Genomic DNA, 22,124 nt, shown 5'->3' with positions numbered 1-22,124 from the left:
TCACATTCTTTGGTCTATCCCTTTATTCGTCTTTCGATTTCAAGAGCGGACAATGAGTTTATTTTAATGTTGATCAGTCATTAAAATAGTTAAACAAGAATGTGAGCATAAATCATAAGAAAATCCATCTCATGCTAGAAACAAATATTATTACACCATTAATCGTAGCTACAACCCTAGAATAAGGGAATTTAACTACTCGATCATATAATAAAACATCATCCAATAATGTTCAAAGATCATAGAAATGTTTACCAAAATGAAGGACTAGAAGAAAAGCCCTAGATAGTGTCAGCAAAATTTCCCAAATCGATGTTCTTCCATTTTTCAAAAATTGAATAATGATAAAATAATACAACTGAACTATTTATAGTCTGAAATAAAACACGTGACTCAATTTTGAAGTCCAGGTCCGCAACGCGGACCTGTTCCCTCGCAATAATTTGTGCACAATTGGATCCTCTCAGCGATGCGCTCCTGGCGCGCACTCCACTGTTGAATTAAATTGTTTTCCACATACTGGCTTCAGGTCCGCGACGCGGAGTTGCTCCCTTGCAGTGTATTTTTTTAGTTTCTTGGCCCTTCTCCTTAGCAACTTCGGCTTCTATTCTCTGACCTTTTGCATAGTGTCCTTTTTCGCTCCTTTTTCTTTGCTTTTCACCCTGAAACATCTAATCATATTGGTTAGAGGAAAACACAATCAATGGACTCTAAAATTTCAGTTTTGATTAGGAATTTGCTCTCAAACTTTGCTATATATATCAGATAAATTGGTTATTAGGCGCATAAATACGCCTAAGATCAACAATAACAACATTAAGTCTGATTTCTAAGGTGTTACACGCACTCCTTAGGATTCTTGCGTTCTTAGTCAGTCTCATGTTTCCTCATGCATACATGCTTATGAAAATTCTGATTTTTTGAAGATATGATTTAGCTTGATTGATTTCTTCATGATTATGTGCATTTGACTACAATATGCATGTATTCCTTATGAAATGATGTTTTGAATATGTTTTAGCTTGGAGTCAATGTTCCTCCTTGGTTATGTGCATTTGGATGAATTACATTCATGTTGGGTTGCTAGTTTCTCTCCTACTATTTTCATGCTAGCTTGAGTTTCATTCAAGGACGAATGTTTCCAAGAGGGAGATATTGTAACACATAGGGCTTTGAAAAAGGTTAAAATGAGTTAAAGGGCAAATTCACGAACCCAAAATAGACCATGAACCCTTTACGGAATCCTAAACAGTCCGTTAGGGTATCACTAGACGCGTATTTGGATGAATTGCATTCATGTTGGGTTGCTAGTTTCTCTCCTACTATTTTCATGCTAGCTTGAGTTTCATTCAAGGACGAATGTTTCCAAGAGGGAGATATTGTAACACATAGGGCTTTGAAAAAGGTTAAAATGAGTTAACGGGCAAATTCACGAACCCAAAATGGACCATGAACCCTTTACGGAATCCTAAATAGTCCGTTAGGGTATCACTAGACGCGCATTTGGATGAATTGCATTCATGTTGGGTTGCTAGTTTCTCTTCTACTATTTTCATGCTAGCTTGAGTTTCATTCGAGGACAAATGTTTCCAAGAGGGAGATATTGTAACACACAGGGCTTTGAAAAAGGTTAAAGTGAGTTAACCTTTACGAACCCAAAATGGACCATGACCCCTTTACGGAATCCTAAAGAGTCTGTTAGGGTATCACTAGACGTTTAGGGAAAGTGGCTGGCCATTTAGGGCAACCTAATTTTTGGCCTCCTTTGTACGGTTCCATAAATGGACCATGTTGACCTATACAGTCCGTTTAGGGGTTCATATAGGTCACCCATCAACTTTTAAAGTTAGGACTATTTTAGGTCTTTTCCTTTGTGTTCGGTACCTAAGCTATGTCGTTTTAACCCTTATTTCTAGACCTATATAAGTGATATAGGTCCTAAAACCATCCATTTTAAATCATTCACCTAATTTCTAAATTTCCCTCCAAGATCATCCCCAAAATCCTCTCTAAGGCTAAGGAAGAAGCAACTAGAGTTTCACTTTAAGATTCTCAATTCACCATAGCTATTGGGCCTTGATTACTAAGGTATGTTAGTATTCACCTATGAAGTCCTTTCCTCCATAGGGTTCCTCAAAGATCTTCCAATTTTGCAACTTAGATTCTCAATTCAAAGTTAGGGTTTTATTCAATCTTCAAGTGTTCTCTTCAATTACAATTCAATTACTTGTTTTCTATCTTATAATTCATGAATTGAAGTACTTACATGATTTCAAGTTGAATTCATATGAAACCCATGCATGCTCCATGATTTTTGACTATGAACAGATGATGAAGCTTATGAATTATGATTTATGGAAATTATGCATGTTTTATGAAAACAATGTTTATGACTTAAGTAAGCTTATAGATGAAGGTATCTATATTTTCTACGAAGCTTGGCCATATGACATGAATGTCATCTAGATTTTCCATTAATGCTTTTGATTATTTATATATATTATGTTTTGATTAGTATGGTAGTCAAATATGCCATCAATGATCATGGACCAAGTTTCTAAAACTAATATCAATAGTAGTATGACACTTTAGTATGAAGTTAATGTCTATGGGTCTTATAAAGTTATTATGAAAAGATTATCGATGGTGAAAGGTTTTATCACGCATGGTTTAAGTAGATACTCTATGATATTTCTAGCTTGTATTAGTAAACTTAATTGTGCTTTTCCATGAATCATAATATGAATATGATTAATGACATTGAGATTGAGGCTCTCCCGCTGTAGAGGTCGGGTCTCTAGTAGCAATCTCTTTGTCCCAAACTATGTGCCACCATAGGATGTTGTCTCAGATAGACATTACCTAGTGGATCCACCTTAGCTCAGACTCATATTCCTTACCTTGGCATGTAGGATTTTTGGTGTGGGAGCAGTACACTGGATTTCATGTTATAGCTCACATAGTTTATGTCGGTTAATGGTAAGCTTCTCACAATAATGAACTAAGGTTACTTTTAAAGTATCTCACAAAGTATTTTGAAGATGTTAAACTTGCATTGAGTATGATTATGACTTATGTTTTCTAACCTTTGATCTTATGATTTAGCTTGGTCATTGCATGTCATGTAAAGTCCCTTTTTAGCATGATTTCATAACTCTTACGCATTGCTATCATACTTAGTACATTACATGTACTAATGCATACTTGTGCTTGCATTGTTTCATAATGTAGGGCTCGATGCTCCTACCTCTCATACTCGTGGCTAGTTGATCCATTTGACATTTGAAGATTGGTGAGTCCTCATGATCCGAGGGCCGGACCAAGACACTTTTATAACTTTATATCATTCTAGTTTTCAGACATTTGTACGTAGTGTATGGGTTACGTTCCAACTGCTTCCTTTGAGTTAGTAGATGGATAGTTGAGACTTATGTTAGACTTTCGCTTTGTCAAACTCTTTTATGATATAAGACTGTTTCATTTGAAATCTTTATTTCCATTATTTTGTATGATGTATGCTGGCTTGTGTAGGGCCTTTCAGGATTTTATACGCCATGTTACTACTAGGGTATACTTTGGATTGCTTCCTACAGTTCGTTGACCCTACTCGTAGAACTCAACCTTAACCCCAAATTTTTAGTAAGTCAGGATTGCTTCTACGGAACCTATCTACGACCCATAGATCATTCGACAGATCCTCCGGGTCAACCATAGCATGAGATACTAGAACATCATTTTTCAAAAAATATTCTCCCATTTCTACGAGACAGGTTTACGACCAGTAAAAATTTCTACGACCCGTAGACTGGTCCTCTAGACCTGAACAAGTAGCTACAATTTATCCAACCTTTTCCCTTTTCGAAATTCGAGGTGTTAATAGAGGGTAAATAATTGTCATCTCAATAAATTGATTACTCAAAAAACATCAATTTTCATTTAAAAAAAAATATAGACCATATACTTTTAAACCAAAAAGATGGTAAACAATAGTAAAATCAAATAAACCATCTACGCTTACACATAAATATTGCAAGTTGTAGTTTTGATATGTGTGCAATTTTATAAATTGTTCAATATACAAATAATTAAAAAATCACATATATATCAACAAATAATATATTCATTTAAGATCAAAAACGTCATGTGGTCATATATTTGTCTTTTCAATTAGTAAATGTTAAACAACTCCCATTTCGAATATTGTATTGATTTGTTTTGATTTTATTTAGCAATAAACAACTCTTTCTAAATAATAAAATTTGTAAGCTAATTTATTTAAAAAATTTCTAGTACAAATATAGATTAATCCCATGATATTAAATTTTATGTATTACTAATACCACCAAATAGAAGGTATTAATTATACCTCCTATAATACCATGTAGGGTGTATAACTAATCTATTAATTAGTTATATATATGCCCAAAATTCCATCTAACACAGTACTAAAAATATCATACATAATATATGAACTATTTCTCTTAAACTCCGTGCTAAACGACCCTTAAGTGTGGTTCATATGCTTTTGAGGATGTATTGATTCACGTGAATAAAGTTAAGGGATAAAGAATTATCCGTAAAGTTGAGGAATTTTTTATGTATTTTATCAAAAGAAATGTGGCAAAAAATGTGTATTTGATCATATGGTGGGTCAATGGTGGACGAAGTTGCTTACCAACCGCGGAAAGTTCCTCCAATTGGGTCACTTGGGTCCACCTTCAGCTGAAGAATCTGATCACTTGTTCAGGTGCCCATTTCTTAATTTTCTTATACAATTTCACGAGGAAGAGAAGACAGGGAATTGGTGAACATGGGCCTGGAAATCTTGCAACCTAACACTTGCATTCGTGGTTGTTGTACCAGCCAAAAAATCCCCATTCATCTCCCTCCTCCTTCTTATTCTCTCTCTCACCCTATTGCTCGAGGTCTTATTCATTTTACACTTTAAAATCTCTACAGACATGCAGCTACATACCAAATTTTTACTAATCTTTATTTGGTTGCAGGGGCTGAAAGTGTGGTATATGAAGCCATTCTTGATGGTAAAAGAGTTGCTGCTAAAAAACCAATCTTGTCCACATCTGAAGACATTGATAAGTTCCATAAAGAACTGCAATTATTGTGGTGAATTTCCTCCCTTATTTTGTTTGATTAATTTGAAATGTGTTTTCTATATTGCAAAGTAGATATCATTGAACAGCAAAGTAAGTAGTTCTTACTTTGTCCTTACCTATGACCAAAATTGGTATTTATTTATGGCCTGAAATGCCTCTCAACTATCCTCCATCTAACTTTCGGCTCCAAATACCCTGACATTAACCTTTTGGCCCCAAATACTGCCTCTTGGAACAAATTATTTCTATATGAATGCCACAAGTTTAAGAAAATTAAATTTAAAGTGATTGAAAAGATCGCAGAAGAGAAAAGTGGAAGAGAGAGGAAGTGAAGGGGGGTGGGGAGGTGATTTTACTATGGAACTCAAAATCAGGTCAATCATATGAGTCCATATATTGATTAAGTAATTTCAAATTATTTTAACAGAGAAGGGCCTAAAATGCTCTTAAACTATGTGATTTGGTACAATATTGCCCTCCATCCACCTTAGGAGTGTGAACCGTTAGAAATAAAGATATTTTTTAGCCAAAAGATTGACGTCAGGGGTATTATTGAGCCAAAAAAATGACGTCTAGGTTATTTGGGGGCCGAAAGGAGGACGGAGGATAGTTTTGTACCAATTCAAATAGTTGAGGTCATTTTAGGCCCTTCTCCGTATATTTCCGTATGCAAAATTACAATTTCTGATTGACAAAACTAGAATATCTACCTTTTAAGCCATATGAGGATACTCCCTACTTGTTGTTGTTGTGTTTCCCTACAAGAATATCATGAGTTATTGTTATGTTTTTGAGGATAGTTAATATATTTGTTTGTTAAGTTCTGTTAAAATGTCTTTTGGATATAGCACATTGGATCATTGGGGGATAGCAAAGCTAGTGGGGGCACACGCCAAGCCGCCAAATTACATGTTTTTCTTTGAATACTATGAGTCTGGAAATCTTGCCGGGAAATTACACGTGGATGAATGGAGTCCAAGTATCAGACATACACTTGAAATCGCAGCTCGTTTAGGTGTGTTATGCATGTGCATTTTCCAGCTGCTTGTCTTTTTCCACGTAATCATGGATAATACTAACTTCTTTTTTCTTCGGTGTGGGGATTGTTTAACCTATCGAATAAGGTTAATGATGTAATGTAATTCCAAAGAATTTATAACATTTTCCATGAAGGATCATGTAAGTGATCAATCTTGTGAAACTTGCATTGAGAATGCTATGCTATTGAGTGTGATTAGGAAAATATTCATTAATGAAGTGAGTTAAGACCCATGAGATGGCAAATTCAATTCCTAGCTGAGGCAAAAAACATTAGGTGATTTTTTTCCATCTGGCTAAGCTTTAGTGGATAGACATGTGCTGGTGGGAGGTAGCTGATGTCCCCATGAATTTAGTTGAGGTGTGCGCATGACACTGTGGTTATTAAAAAATAAAAAGCAATTAAGCGTCTATTGGAAGACTACAATATCAGATTGTCATTGATAGTAGATGACACATATGGACTAAAAATAAAAAGGGAAAGAAAGGGCATTGGATGACACTTGAATCATTACTAGACACCTGGACTGCTATGAGAATTTGTAGTTTAATAGTTATATCCGCTATTGAGAATTTATTTAACCATGATGAAATATATAGAAAGAAAAATCATTGAGTGGTGGGAATGCAATAGAAAATTTGGAGGAGGTGAAGCAAATACCAGGATGTTTCAGGAAACGCCATCACATCTTGTTGAGTCCCAGTTACATTTGCGGATGAAAGAGTAATCTTCTAGCTAAGATGTTTTTTCCTACTAAAGTTAAGTATATCCCACACTTTTTCTACTTCCTCAAGTTTTCCCTAAAACTGGCTATCTTTCCAAATGGCTTTAAGCATAGAATATGTTTGCTTAAATGGCATTTCTTTCTCCGAACACTTTTGATATCAAAGCACACCAACTACCCTACTGTTTTTGGCTACATAGGAAATGTATTGAATTGTTTAGGCTACTTTGTTTTCTCTCCTTTATTCCTCTGTTAATGAAAAAAAATCAATTCAATGGTAGCAAATTTACAGTGCTCTCGCCTTTTACAGCAAAGGCCTTACAGTACCTACATAACCTTGGGATTGTGCACAGGGATGTGAAACCAGCAAACATTCTCGTAATGTCTTTGATCTTCCTGATTCTTTTTGCAGTTTTTATGTATATCATTGTCCACTTTAAATAAGTCCCTCTCCCAATTATCTCAATGATAAACTTCCATTGATTTTTTTCGCTATACTGCAGCTTGATAGACAGCTACAACCACATCTCGCGGACTTTGGTTTGGCCGAATACAAAAAAAATCTTAAACTAGTTTCCACTGAAAACTGGAAATCGACTGGCAAGCCAACTGGAGGTTTCCATAAGAGGAATATGGTTGGTACGCTTATTTACATGGCACCAGAGGTGCTGACGAAAGAGATCCACACTGAAAAGTCTGATGTATATAGCTTTGGAATAACAGTGAAGTAAGTATTGTAGTCACCAGCTGCATTGCATCACAATAAGAAATGGAAGTGATTCTGCAAGTTTACATACCTGCTAGTAACTTGTTATGCCTGCTTTCAATGTATACTATGTGCTGTTTGAATGTTGTTTTGCTTCTAAACAAGTTTCTTCCTATATAGAATCATTGATTTGTTGTCATAATTCGGGGATGTGATTTCTCCATGAATATGGAGTGGTGAGAAGGCTGGAAGCACAAGGGCTGAATATTTCTATCAGAAGTTCAATGAATTGAATCCAAATAAATAATTTAGCTGTATATAAACTCTAACCAGACTCCATTTGGTGGGATTTCATTGGGTATGTTGTTGTTATATAAATTCTAGAGGAAAAAGATCAGCATAAACATGATACATGCTCCATATAGGGTAAAACAATCCATCCCTAGCAAGTGAAAACTCATCCATTCACATTCCAAAACACGTACTTGTCTACCTTAAACCGTCTCATATGTTCATCTTACAGATACTGGAAACTAATAGACATTCACAGTCTGGAGATATCTAGTAAATACATTAACCCTCAACCTTCATACAGAAAACTCCCACCTGAACTGAATGTTCTCTATGTAATGATATCTGAAACATAAACATGGATATATACAACAATTTGAAGCTAAAAATGCTCAAGAAAATTGTACCCAAGGGTGTAGCCTAGTGGTCAATAAAGTAGGTTGAGCATCATGAGGTCTCAGGTTCAAATCCCAACAGAGATAGAACACTAGGGAGTAGTTTGGTTTGCATACAAGTTATGATGGAATAAGTTATGCTGGTATTAGTTATGATGGATAAGTTATGTTGAGTTTATTTCTTATTGAATGTTTTGTTTGTTGTATTTGTTGTATTCAAAATAATATACGTTGCATGAATTTTACGAACAAGTTATATGTTCACAAAAATATCCTTCATGAATATGAAAAGTGATGTATAAAAAGGGTTCAAAGGGATATCTTTGTCATTTACCTATTTTATACCGGGATAAGTTATCTTAGAATTACTATACCACCCCAGGGGAGGGATAACTTATTCCGGTACTAATTATTAATCCCGGAATAAGTTATCCCGGACATGCCAATCAAACAACAAATTAAGTGACACTATAATTTAATCCCATGACTATTTGGTGTTATCGTTCACACCAAACAACCCCTAGGTGATTATTTCCTGTGTTCTAGCCTTGGTGGACAGAGTTACTTGGTGCATGTTGCTAGTGGGAGGTAGAAGTATCCGTGGAATTAGTCGAGGTGCACAAGCTGGCTGGAGACCACGGTTAACAAAACAAAACAAAAAAAGATGCTCCAGAAAATTTAAATGGAATGCTTTAGCTTTGACTTCATCAAAATTTCTTCAGTTGAAGAATCATTGTTTCAGTGTGCTGCAAGGTAGATATTTCTCTTTTGATAAATGTCACAAAGAGTGGTAAATTTCATGGGTAATAGCTCTGGTAATTTGATGCTCACATCACTTCCACTGCTTGCTTAGCAAAGCTGAATTGATTACTTGTCCACCATGTAGCTGTTGTAAACTTCGCAAATTATGTGAACTTGTTGTCTTCCAAACATAGTCGGTTACGCAAACAAGCTGAAAACATTTAATGATGTTGATTCAGTGATTAATGCAGCTTCTGTAGACCGTCAGCTACTTTAAGTCATTATCTTGATACCCTATCTCTGCATCCACATGGATCTGTCGAGGTTCTTGTGTGTAGAAGTAAGTTAATCAGCTACTGTGTATTCTCTTTTTTTTTTTTTTTTTGACAGCCCTAATTATTATCAGATAGAAGATTGCTCACCGAAAGGCCTTCTGAGTTGTCAAAAGTGGTTTGGGCATTGTTTTCCCCAACTTGGATATAATTGACTTCTTCAGATTTTTCATGCAAGATGTTTCATGGGTAACTGCCCAAGTCCTATGTTTCAGTCTTAATTATTGAAACAAACATATTAGCTTTTCTAGGTGACATACCTCTTACCACCTTTACAATATTGTGATAAGAATTTAAGAACTCTGTATGGGCTACTCATGCAAGAAGAAGATTGTGTGACCTCTTAAGGTCTCAGAATTTATTTCAGGAAGTGTGGTTTTCAGAAACTTTTGTGTGTCCCATGATAATAATTTGAGACACATTGCTATTTGCAGAGACAACAACAACAAACCCAGTGTAATCCCACGGGTGGTCTAGGGAGAGTAGAGTGCACCTTACCCCTACCTTGAGAAGGTAGAGAGACTGTTTCCGTTAGACTTTCGGCTCGATGTTTGCAGCAGCATTGCTTCTATTTTCTATTACTCATTAACTCCTCGGCTCGAAGTTTGCAGCAGCATTGCTTTTATTTTCTATTATTAGCTTCTTTTTAATGGATCATGACAAAGACCAGGTTGTTCCCATAATGAGCTAGTTTTGTGTTACTGTATCCAATCTACTGGCATATCCTTTTCTCTTTGGTTAGTGATGCTATGTTGGCAAATACGTTGATGGGGCTGCTAGCAGTAACACGGATTAACCTGTCCTCAGTTTGTAATTGATGCTAAAAGCCTAAAACATGCATGGACTAACTCTTTATTTGAAACTTTTTTTGAAATGTATTTTTGTATTTCTACATTCTAAGAGCTTGTGGATTTATCATGTTGCAGTGAACTTCTTACTGGCATAGTTCCATACACTGATCTTCGTGCTGAGACACAGGTTGGTGTTCTTTTCACTTCCCCAAATAGTCAACATTTAATTACCATACTAGTTACACCTTAATCTCAAGCTAGTTAGTGTCGGCAAATTGTCGGCCTTCATTCCTATCAAATTTAAGGTAAATTTTACCTTTCATAAAAATAAGAAAAAAAGACCCTCCATTAGACAGTCAAGTATTCTTCAGCTCTATTTCCTTTTGTTGGGTAAACAGTTCTGCACACCATATATGGTCTTTCCAGAATGTAGAATGAGAAGAAGAGAAGAAGAAAATTGGTACTACCAGCTCAATTATTCTCTCATGCTATTGAGACTTAAAATATTGACGTACGCATGCTCTAAAATTGGAAGGATTCTAATGAATACCTAGTAAGATGCAGAGAATCTTCCTAATTTACTGTAATGGATGTACCAAATTGACATTACATTATGTTGCTACTCTCTCCGTTTTAATTTATGCATTTTTTTTTTCTAAAACTGGTAAGGTTGTATTCTTCAGCATTAAGGGCATGCTGGCCACCACCAAAAAGTGTCAATTACAAACTTCCTATCAAATCTACAATTTGATCTGTACCTACTATACACAACTGTTTACACCAAAAAAGTAGAGATACTATACAATTCCATTTATGCATCTTTCGTACCTTTTTAGTTTATTTAAAAAAATACCTTTCTATATTTAGTACTCCCTCCGTCCCAATTTCTGTGACATAGTTTGACTGGACATGGAGTTTAAGAAATATGAGAAGACTTTGCAATGTTCCAAAACTACCCCCGAAGTAAATGGGTTTTTAAATAGAAGAGTACACTTTTATTAATTTCTTGCCAAATAAGTCGGATCCAACAAGGGTAAAACGTTGATAGTGTCAGTAAACACTTGCCAAATAAGGAATTGTGTCATTCTTTTTGGGAGGGACTAAACAGGGCAGTGAGAAATATAAATTGGGATAGAGGGAGTAGGTTTATAATTCCAATATTTCCATTTTATTTTTAGTGACAATCCCTTGTAAGAATGAGATGATTTGTTTAAGTCCACAACATTCAAAGGGTATTTCTGGTATATTATACACACCTTTAGTTTAATACCACAAGATTCTAAAGTCTTCTTTACATTTTAAAACTTTGTGCCTAGTCAAGTGAAGACACAAAATGAAATGGAGGGAGCCTATCTCAACACTTAACTTTAAACGGACATGTACATATTATATGCTACCATCTTGTTGCGAAAGCTATTCGTTAGTCTTGAAGTTGTTTTGTTAGGATATCGGCAAAATTATTCATTTGAATTTTGACGAAATTAATAAAAGTACATACTGATTTGATCTTTTGATAAAACTGACAATCTATCCCTATGTGTTTTGGTCTTCCGTGAAATACGGGGTATTAAACCATATGTATTGTGGTTTGATTGGTGTTATTGATTCTTGGGAAAAGGGTAAAAAATGCCCCTCAACTTTATTTTATTGGTTGACTATACCCTTGCCGTTAAAAAGAAGTTATTTTTATCCCTGTCGTTACTAATCTCATCATTTATACCCCTCAATTGGATGGAAAACCCTAAATTGACTTAATGTAACCCAATTTCAATTGAAATTACCCAATTTTATATTTTAACCCTAACCCAAACCCGACCCACAATACTAAATAGTAACAAATAACAACAAACCCATCTCTTCTCTTTTTCTCTCACATCTGATAAAAAACTTAGAAAGTGATGAAGGATAAGAATACATTCCTTCAAGTATGATGCTTTATATCCTGAATATCGTTGAAGAGTTGCACTCCATAAATGTGCATTTGGTTGTAGTGTAAACCTTGAAAGGAATAGAACAGAAGCAACCACCAAAGAATGTAAAAATTTCACACAGTTGTAATCTATGGCCCACCACCACTTCCTTTGTATACGTATGGCCCGTAATGTAACAAAAATCTTCAACATATGATGGACTAATTCCTCGTACTTCCTGTAAATCACCATATCAAAATACTCTCATTAGCAAAATCAAATACATAACCGAATTTCCCATGGGGGAATTCAATTCAATCCAATGTCAGGCTATAATACTCACGCAACAATGAGCATCAAGAAAACGCCTAAAAGCTGAAGTTTTTGCCGATATGGGTTGAGTAAGATGAGCTAAAGGGTGTTTGAGGATGCAGTAATTACTATGGGTTTGAGCAACGGTTGCGAAGAAACACCATGAATGGGGTCAAGTTATCTTCGATGGTGTTTCAATGGAGGAAGAACATTAGAAGATGGGTTTGGGGTTTAATTTGATTTTAGTGGGTCGGGTTTGGGTTAAAAGAGAAAATCGGATCATTCAATCGAAGTTGGGTATTTTTAGCTGATTTGGGCTTTCCATCCAATTGAGGGGTATAAATAATGAGATTAGTAACGGCAGGGGTAAAAATAACTTCTTTTTAACGGCAAGGGTATAATCAACTAATAAAACAAAGTTGAGGGGTATTTTTGACCCTTTTCCCCCGATTCTTTCCATCAGCGATTCTTGATAGAATGGTTTTATCGTATAGGCTTACATGTGACTAAATCTACGGCTAGATGCCCTACACTTGATCTGGCCATACTTTACCAAGATATCAGATTACCACCATTTAAATGCAATATACTGATGTGGATCATCTATTTAAAGGAGATCCTGCCACTTTGCATAAAAATTACTTAACAATCTTTACATGTGCATTGTTCTCATATAACCGTCCTTCCAGGAGACCTCTGAGAATTCAAATTACAACACTCCATTTACTATTGCAAGGAGCTTGGAGAAACTGACTCAGCACAGTAAAACTGAATGAGATGACGGTTTGTGTAATTATGAGATGAGTTAGTTAACAAGTCTCCTGTATCAACCTATCCTTCGGAGGCTCCGTCTCCAGGAACAAGTTAAACATTTGGGGTATCAGTAGGTTTGCAGTCTCTCATACCAGTTTCTTCCATTATTTTTTCATTATGAAATGACAAAACCACTACCGCATCGTGCCTTTTCGGTGCCTCAAAAATGTTTCAAGTTCCAAAAATCCTTAGTTTTAAAATAACTGGAGATATTGTTTAACTGGGGTGATATTTCCATGATTACCTATTATGAAAATGTCATCAATATAAATGATCAAGAAAATGTGCTTGCCATGAAAAGAATGTATTTGAAATACTGAACGAGTTGCTTCACATGAAAGTATGTGGAATTGCCTGACAACAGTGCTGAAATGGCGAAATCATGATTTTCTTTTTGATGACAAGGGAAACCCGTAGCCGCTACCCTTTGGGTGCTCATAGGGTAAAACCCCAGCTCCTATGCAATAACTTGCAAACCACATAGGAGAGATAACCTGCACTAGGCAAGCCCGGTGCAACGAGCTCGACCCAGAAGGCAAACCCCTTACTTTCGCTGGCAAGGGGTTTCGAACTTGAGACCTCCAACATGAAAGTCCCAAGCCCAAACCATTGGGCCACCCCCGAAGGGTACCATGATTCTACATAGGAATAGACAAACCGACTACGTTAGACCAACATGTTCTTGATTTATGTACTAATATATATTAAGTTGTATGAACACTCTGGGCTGTAGGACTCAAGTAATAGTAATGAGGGAAGAAGGTGAGTCTCACCTATTGCTTTAACTGCAATTTTTTATCCATTAGCTATTATAACAGTGGAAAAGGTCAAAGGAGAAGTATGTAAGTATGATTGTATGTGTGATAGCATCTACTATACTAGGAAAGTAAATGAACCAATGCGATGATCCAATAGAAAAATCTATTTTCTTAAGAGTAGATTATATGTTTTAACTTCCATTTCCTTTTCATCAAGATGTTAAATGAATATTTATTGCTACAATAGACTAATTTTTTGAAGCCAATCAAAGGTATGCTCATTCTAGTCGTGCATTTTCTAATCTTGTATGTCTGATCACTATACTAGGGGGTTGTTTGTATGGCTTTTTTAAGTGACTTATAAGCCAAAAGCCGAAAGTCATAAGTTGGGGACGCCCAATTTTTGACTTTTGGCTTATTTTGGTACTTTTTCAGCCTTAAAAAAGTGCTTACCCAAACACTTCCAAAACTAAAAAATAGCTTAAAAGCCAAAAGCCATTAAAAATAAGTCAATCCAAACACCCACTAGATAGAAGCAATTTTATGGTTATAAAGATTCATTGAATGCGGTTCTCCTTTTGAAATGACAGAGAACTTGCAGTTTTTCTCCTTCACATACAAGATGGGAGTTGGTTTTTAATTCAAGAAACTATTTTTCCAAATACATGATCTTTTTTTACATTTGGAAAGACGTTACTAGCAGTTGATTTTGTCTGTCATATATCTTAGATGCTTTCTGGTTCCTATATCTATGTATGGCAGGCCCATACGGTGCTTGAAATGAACTACACCGAGCAGCAACTTACTGCAGCCGTTGTATCTGAAGGCTTACGACCCGTTCTAGCTGACCTTCAATCCGGTGCTCCAGCAAGTTTAGTCTCTTTGATAGAAAGATGTTGGGATAAAGATCCGCAAAATAGGCCTTCTTTTGATGATATTGTCGTGGAACTTGATTTCATTCTGGAACATGAAGTTCGAAGGGGCTGTATGGAGAAGGCCTCAGGGGAAGCTTTTATTTCTTCAAATGGTGTTGATGCTGCAAATTTCCAAAGCTATCAGGAGAATATTAGCTGGTTCAGTCAAGGTAAAGACTTTTTGAAAAGAGTTCCTACTGCCCTTGCTGCTAGCACATGGCTGGATTCTTCAGATGATCATATCTATAGTCCAGTTCTGTCTTGGGGTTCCTTTGCATCATGTGGGAGAAGGGAAACAATGGAAGATAGACACTTCCTTATGCCTCAGTTGTGTGATGAAAAGGATATTCACATCTTTGCAATCTTTGATGGTCATCGAGGTAGTATACCAAGTCCTTCCTCTGTTGTGATTCTTACTGTTGAATTGAATGACCACCGAGTATTCAGCATGTAGAAAAAAAAGGAAACGGGATTGAACAAATTTCTGAATTCCTACCATTTTACCCTTAGGTTAACTATCATTTAGAAGGGAAATAAATAATTTGTTACACACATCCAAACTGAATGTTCTCATTAGCTTTGTTAGATTGAAGAGCTGGAAATGTGGGTGTCTAGTAATTTTTGGAAGAACACGTTGGTATCATACCTCATGTCTTTACTACTTGGTTTTTGAAAAACAAGGAACATTGTGTCCAATATCATATAAGCTTTTTCTGCACTTTTATATAGTAATAACAGTAACAAAACTCAAGAGCAATGCAAGCTAAGATAGTAATAATAATGAAGTGGCTAATATCTTGCTATTATTAGTGTATTTTAACAGAATCTTGTGACGTTGTCCAAAAGGGTTTGACAAAATGATTGAATAGTTAACTCCTTTTGTTGGACTATACTAACTTCACCTCTAATTTGGCATTATTACAGAGAGCAGCATCCCTTTAATCTGGAAACTGTGTTGGCATTTGATTCCTTAATATTTGCTGTTTGTTGTACTCGAAAATGAACTTTCCATTTCTCCAAGCTCTTTAAAATTGAATAATTTTGTTCTCATAAAAAAAATTAAAAAATATTTGAATAATTTGGTATTCTAATAGCAACTGATGTTAAAGTGAAGTTTTGAGGATGCTAAAGTAATTTTCTTACCTAAGTGATTGTACTTTATGGTTAAGCAACAAAGGAGATACCAGCCACTATGAAGCCATTTTATTTCGCGTAAGTGAAACTTATTAGAAACATTTTTCACTGGAATATGGCCGTCTTAACTAGTGTGCCTACAGGTTCAGCAGCTGCTGAGTTTTCCTCTGGAGCTTTGCCAGGATTTTTGCAGAATCTTGGTTCAGTTTGCAGGTTTTACATGCTTAACTTGTGATTTTTTTGTTTGTGAATGACCAAGAAGTTTTTAAAGAGTCAAGGCACTCAACTCTTGGATGTTTATGACTTTGCAGTCCCTCTGATGCGCTTTTTGAAGCATTCATAAAGACAGATGTTGCATTCAGGACACAACTTGATTCTTCTCGCAAACGCAAGGGAGCAGTTCAGAAAGATTGGCACCCTGGTTGTACTGCAATAGCTGCTCTTATCGTCAGAAACAAACTTATTGTTGCTAATGCTGGTGATTGCAGAACAATCTTGTGTCGATCTGGGATCCCATATGCTCTAAGTAGGGTGAGATGATTCATTTTCTTAGCTAACTTTCTGACGAATCAGAAGGCTTTGCATTTCCACTGATATACGGTACTGTTATAGGATCATGTTGCAAGTTGTCTTGAGGAGCGGGAACGTATTATCCGTGCAGGTGGCCTTGTCAAATGGCAAGTGGATACATGGAGGGTGGGTGATGCGGCTCTCCAGGTTAGTCTTCCCAAGTTCACATACATATTTTCATAGCCACTGCTTAATGATTAGCATAGTATCCAGAGCACATTTTTTTTCTTCCATTTCTACCAAATTCTTGCCAATTTTCAGCTTCGGCTTGGATGTTCTTGTTTGTCCCTTCTATATGTGTTTATATATTCTAGAAGTCTGCATTTATGCAAACTTCCCAGTTTGTTGGAGTAGTTCCCTTGTTATATTTTTGATCAGAAGAATCCTTTGTCTGGAAGATTTTCACTTGCCTTCTGATCCCAGTTCCATTTGAAATAGATACAATAAGCTATGTGATGTTAAAAAAAGTAGCACTGGTGCATGGTCCAAATGTATATACACATTATCCAATCCTTTTAGTAAGGGAAAGTGTATATATATATATATATATATATCATATTATCCAATCCTTAGTAAGGGAAAGTGGTGTCTGCATTATATTCATTCATTAACTGTTATAAAATGTTTAGATATCATGAAGCTCAATGATCAAGTTGTTATACAAGTTATAAATGTATTAATATCAGAATAAGTGGTCATTGAATGTACTACCTTGACTCCTTCTTCATGTATTGTATGACGAATGATAAGTTAATGACTTGTGTTATAGAAGTATGGAAAATATTTGACATTCGAAAATTATATGTGGGGGTGGTCGACACCTCTAGACTAGCAGCAAATAGCAATGGATCTGTATTTGGCAGAATGCATATTTTCAACAGTTGGTGATTCAGGCGGGCCTTGTGAGGACAACAATGGAAGAAATAGTTGGTGATTTAGGATCTTCCAAAATATAGATATTGTATTATCATTTAGTAATCTGATTGCATTTACTTTCTCTAGGTCACAAGGTCTATCGGCGATGATGATCTGAAGCCAGCTGTAACTGCGGAACCTGAGATAACTTCAACTACTCTTTCTGCCGAAGATGAATACATTGTAAGGATTACAACAACAAAATTTCATTCCGTGATATTTCAATGACTACTTATTGTTATCAAATCCTAGTAGTGAATCTATCTATATGTTTATATGTGACCACATTTTACCCACTTCCAGACCAATAAGTTGATTCTCAGATTGGATTTAGCTTCTTATCTCTGGTTCTATCAAAACAAGTTATTTGCAAACACATACTGCGTTGTTGCACAATCAGTTCCCACATTAGGGTCTGTTTTTCAACTTCCATTAAACATAATGACAAATAACATACAGCTGAGGACATCGACTCCGGTCTGTTACTAATATCATTTGTTTGTTTGAGGCCCTATGTTTCCTTGACTGTTGTTGCTTCCTCTTTGCAGCCACTCTTATTACTTTGACTTTGACATGTATGGGTACAGTCAGACTTTTTGATTTGACTTTGAAATGTATGGCCTATGGGTACTTCTGTTTTCGTTTTCTTCCCTTTCTCCTCTGGTTTTAATAGGGGATTGGATATTAATTTAACTGGTAGCGTGAATATTTTGTGTGGGGAAAGGAATTTGTAATGCTGATATTGGATTTTGTTAAGTGCATTAGATTTTTGAAGGGCACTCACAAGGTCATTTCAAGGCATTCATAGTAAGGTATGCATAGTTGTTATTAGTTAAGAAAAGTTAGTCCAAAATCCAAACCCTTGAATTCTTGTTCCTTACCTAATTCTATGAGTTCATTGTGCTTGTCTTTGGGCGCTAGCCATCCAGTTAAATTGAAGTTGCATATCATTAAAACATTTTACGCTTAATTATCTTTGATATGCGGAATATGCCACCAATTAAGCCAGAAAGGTTTTTGGTCAAGTGTTTGCTAGCTTTCTAGTTTTCTATCTCCAGATAACTTGATAGATCATTTATCAGCCAGTTGTGGATGGAGTAATTCTAAAGGAGCAAAATAGGAGATTAGGGTCCCTGGTGAGAGATATGTAACCCCTTGTGTATAGAAAGAGCACACTATTATCTCGTGAATCCCCTTTGTCTTTTCTTTATTTTTCCTCTTCTCGTGGTCTCCTTTATTCTGTGTATATTAGGACATTCTCGTCGCCATTTTGCTTCTAATCTTGACTTGATAATGTGTATGCACCAAGGTTGATTACCAACAACTCTCAATTAATTGCTCCAGCAGTTGAGAATATGCATATAGTGATGCTAGTTATGATGTTACAGTTCCGATGCTTGTTTTGTTTGGATTTAAAATGATGATATGTATATAGTGATGCATGTTTATTTGCTTTATCAGGTAATGGCGAGTGATGGGCTTTGGGATGTTGTTAGTGAGAAAGATGTAGTGAACATAATCAGAGACACAGTGAAAGAAGCAGGAATGTGTTCAAAGAGGTTAGCGACAGAAGCTGCAGAAAGAGGCAGCAAAGACAATATAACTGTTATTGTTATTTTCTTACGTCCAGTTTCCACAGCCGAGAGAATCTATTAGCTACCTCTGCTTACTTACTGGTATCATCATTCTTTGTAAATCAATTCATCACTAACTTATTTGGATCAGTTGATTATCTACGCTTTCAGCTTCTCTTTTTGGAAAAATCTTAAAATACATAATCAGTTACCTTATCTCATATTTGTTTTTTCCATAATATATAATTTACATACCGGCTCTTTTACTCTTGTTCTTTCTTTCTATATCAATAATTTTTCTTTTGATATAGTACAACTTTTTTTACAATATTAACTATCAAAAATAATTTATTCTAGCATAAAGTATGTTAGTTGCAGTATGTTATAACACCTACACGGTGTATATATATCATATATATATCATATATATATATATATATATATTATTATTATTATTATTTTATTATTATTATTATTATAATAAGTGGGAAGCTCCAAAGTGAAAAGTTGTACTACAATTTTGCTCCTCTACTAAATTAAAATTTGATTAAATATAAATATTTTAATTACATAATGATAGAATTTGAAGTCCTTAAGCTCTTTAATAATTTAATTATCATTTTCTTGATAAATGAGTACATTGATATTGCTTTTAATCGTAATCATAAATCTCATAATGGAAGAATTTGAAAAGTTATGATATGGAAAGTCATTCATCACTTTAATGTAGAAATCAATTTCAGAATTAAAATTTGAATTTAAAGGGTCATTTCCTAATGCTATTTAAGAACTAACTTACAAAGATGGAAGCTCACAATAGGAAATCGAATTAATGAAATTGCACAATTCAACATGAGAAGGTAAGACAGTTAGAAGTTGCAAGTGAGGATAGCCAAAAAAATGCTGAAAATTGGTAATCAAGAAGAAAAATAGCAGCGGAAAAAAGAGAGTAAATTTAATACATGTGTAGTATTAAACAGTGAACAGTTTTATGTTGATATGTTGTCTCTAACAATAACAAAGTTTTCTTTTCAGAGCATGAAAACTTTCTTTGCAATAACCTCAACTTTTCGTTCTTGCTTTCTTTCTCCATTATAGAATTTTTCTTCCATGAAGCATTTAGAATTGTATGGGTGTTGGACTTGAAGTATATATATCAATTTAAGGTATATGTAGAATTTTTCTTATTGTGCATTTAAATGAGAACCATTAATCATTTTTGTTATTCATTTTTGCACATACTAATGTATCATATGTTTGGACCTAATAACATAAAAATCTAACTCATTATTTTAATTACAAAACTAAATTTTGTAGGTTCATCAAATGTATAATCATTTGACATACAATAAAGAAGTTATTTGAATACATTGATTGTTCATCTTTTTTTTTTGAATAGCTTGTGATACTGATTAAAATGTGATTTTGACAGTAGGACATACCTTTCATAGTACTCACGTGCAAAGCACGTGTCCAAGACTATATATATCCATTAAATTGTGTGGAGTGTCCATTAGATTTATTCAAGAGTTAATTCATGTGTATATGCTTCCAAGGTGATAAAACCCATTTGGATAACTATGTATCTACTAGTTTGTGACCTTTGGGAGTGATATCCCATCACTATAAATAGAGATATCATTCATTATTTGGAAGACACACTTGAATATAAAAAACATTCTCACTTCTATCTATACTTATTGTCTTCTTCTTCTTAATATATTATACTATATTATATTATTCTGAGCTTTCTTTTATAATACGTTATTAGCACGAAGTTCCTACTTGCAAAGGTATTATCTAAATACTCTTATTTAATTCATCTATTCTCTCATAATCTCATCATGTCGAATTTATCCAAACTTGAGTTTGTGGCACTAGATATTTCTGAAAAAAATTACCTTTCATGGGTACTCGATGCTGAGATTCACTTAGCTGCTAAAGGTCTTGATGTCACCATTACTCAGGGAAATGAAGCATCAAGCCAAGATAAGGTGAAGGCTATGATTTTCCTTCGTCATCATCTTGATGAGGGCCTGAAGATTGAATATCTGACGGTAAAAGATCCACTTGAATTGTGGACTGATTTGAAGGGGAGGTATGACCACCTAAAAGCTACAGTATTGCCAAGAATTCGTTATGAGTGGAAGCACTTATGGTTTCAAGATTTTAAGACCGTAATTGAATACAACTCTGTTGTATTCAGGATAACCTCCCAATTGAAGTTATGTGGGGAGATTATAAAGATGAGGACATATTGAAACAGACACTTACTGCTTTCCATACCTCAAATGTGATATTGCAGCAGCAATATCGTGAAAAGAGTTTTCAGAAATACTCTGAATTGATCTCATGCCTTCTGGTGGCTGAGCAACATAATGCCCTTTCAATGAAAAATCATGAAGCTCGTCCCACTAGAGCTGCTCCGTTACCGGAAGCGAATGTGGTAGAAGCACATGATCAATCTGAAGTAAAAAGAGATGATCATCGGGGCTATAATAATGTGCGGGAACGTGGCAAAGATAAGAGACGATACAACAATCGTCGAGGTGGTGGTCATAATAAAACGGAGAACAACATGAGTTCTTAAAATAACCCCTCAAAAATAATTTTCATCGTTGTGGCATGAAAGGCCATTGGAAGAGTGAATGTCGGACACCTGAGAATTTTATTAGACTCTACCAAAATTCCTTTAAAAGAAAAGGAAATAAAGGTGGTGCCTCATCTTCCAATGCTCTAGTTGAGTCACATTTGACTCTTAAAGATGATAAACCGAGAACATCTCAGAAATATGATAAGGATGTTGAAGCAAATTTGACTTTAAAGGATCATGTTTTTGATGGCCTTAATGATATTACTCATATGGAAGTGTATGACTTCTTTGGAGATCGAAACTGAAGTTTGATCGTTTAGTCGGGGAATGCAGTCTGTTGCTAGTATACTTTTGTGTTTTTTCTAATTATCATGTTCTTTATGTTGAAGTACTTAAATTTTTTGTTGTTAGTTTTATTTCGTACTTCTTTTGATGTATTTTTATTTTAATGAAAATTAATAGAAATCTGCAGTTGTCAATTCGATCGAAGATGGGTAA

The 22,124-nt window shown here is 35.1% G+C and overlaps 2 protein-coding genes across 6 annotated transcripts; both read left to right on the top strand.

Annotated features, from left to right (window-relative positions):
- Positions 1-4,571: 4,571 nt before the first annotated feature.
- On the top strand, positions 4,572-19,230 carry LOC102578572 (protein kinase and PP2C-like domain-containing protein). Of its 5 annotated transcripts, none has more exons than XM_006337897.2 (12): positions 4,637-4,925; positions 5,007-5,124; positions 5,963-6,129; positions 7,188-7,255; positions 7,381-7,604; positions 10,269-10,320; positions 14,686-15,220; positions 16,118-16,187; positions 16,286-16,505; positions 16,587-16,670; positions 17,547-17,642; positions 18,921-19,230. In XM_006337897.2, exons 1-12 carry the CDS (start codon positions 4,811-4,813, stop codon positions 19,113-19,115), a joined length of 1,944 nt encoding a protein of 647 aa, XP_006337959.1. In that variant the 5' UTR covers positions 4,637-4,810; the 3' UTR covers positions 19,116-19,230. The 5 variants fall into 5 exon arrangements, 4 of the variants coding, with proteins under 4 accessions (XP_006337960.1, XP_006337959.1, XP_006337957.1 ...); XM_006337895.2 differs by having other exon boundaries at positions 4,643-4,925; positions 16,587-16,691; XM_006337896.2 differs by having other exon boundaries at positions 4,646-4,925; positions 14,689-15,220; positions 16,587-16,691.
- A 1,647-nt stretch (positions 19,231-20,877) lies between these two features.
- On the top strand, positions 20,878-21,623 carry LOC107059723 (uncharacterized). The gene is made up of 2 exons (XM_015306532.1): positions 20,878-21,153; positions 21,240-21,623. Exons 1-2 carry the CDS (start codon positions 20,878-20,880, stop codon positions 21,621-21,623), a joined length of 660 nt encoding a protein of 219 aa, XP_015162018.1.
- Positions 21,624-22,124: the final 501 nt, after the last annotated feature.

This window comes from Solanum tuberosum, unplaced genomic scaffold, assembly GCF_000226075.1.
Source record: "Solanum tuberosum cultivar DM 1-3 516 R44 unplaced genomic scaffold, SolTub_3.0 scf00001, whole genome shotgun sequence".
In the NCBI taxonomy this organism is placed as follows: domain Eukaryota; kingdom Viridiplantae; phylum Streptophyta; class Magnoliopsida; order Solanales; family Solanaceae; genus Solanum; species Solanum tuberosum.
The sequence above is the reverse complement of the archived record's forward strand: the minus strand, read 5'-3'. Positions and strand labels throughout refer to the sequence as shown.

Bases quoted from the DNA above. Each gene is read 5' to 3' on its own strand.
- LOC102578572 (XM_006337895.2), top strand. From the start codon at position 4,811: ATGGGCCTGGAAATCTTGCAACCTAACACTTGCATTCGTGGTTGTTGT. The intron at 16,188-16,285 runs GTTTTACATGCT...ATGACTTTGCAG, and splicing joins AATCTTGGTTCAGTTTGCAG to TCCCTCTGATGCGCTTTTTG. The intron at 16,506-16,586 runs GTGAGATGATTC...GTACTGTTATAG, and splicing joins TCCCATATGCTCTAAGTAGG to GATCATGTTGCAAGTTGTCT.
- LOC107059723 (XM_015306532.1), top strand. From the start codon at position 20,878: ATGTCGAATTTATCCAAACTTGAGTTTGTGGCACTAGATATTTCTGAA. The intron at 21,154-21,239 runs GTATTGCCAAGA...TGTTGTATTCAG, and splicing joins ATGACCACCTAAAAGCTACA to GATAACCTCCCAATTGAAGT.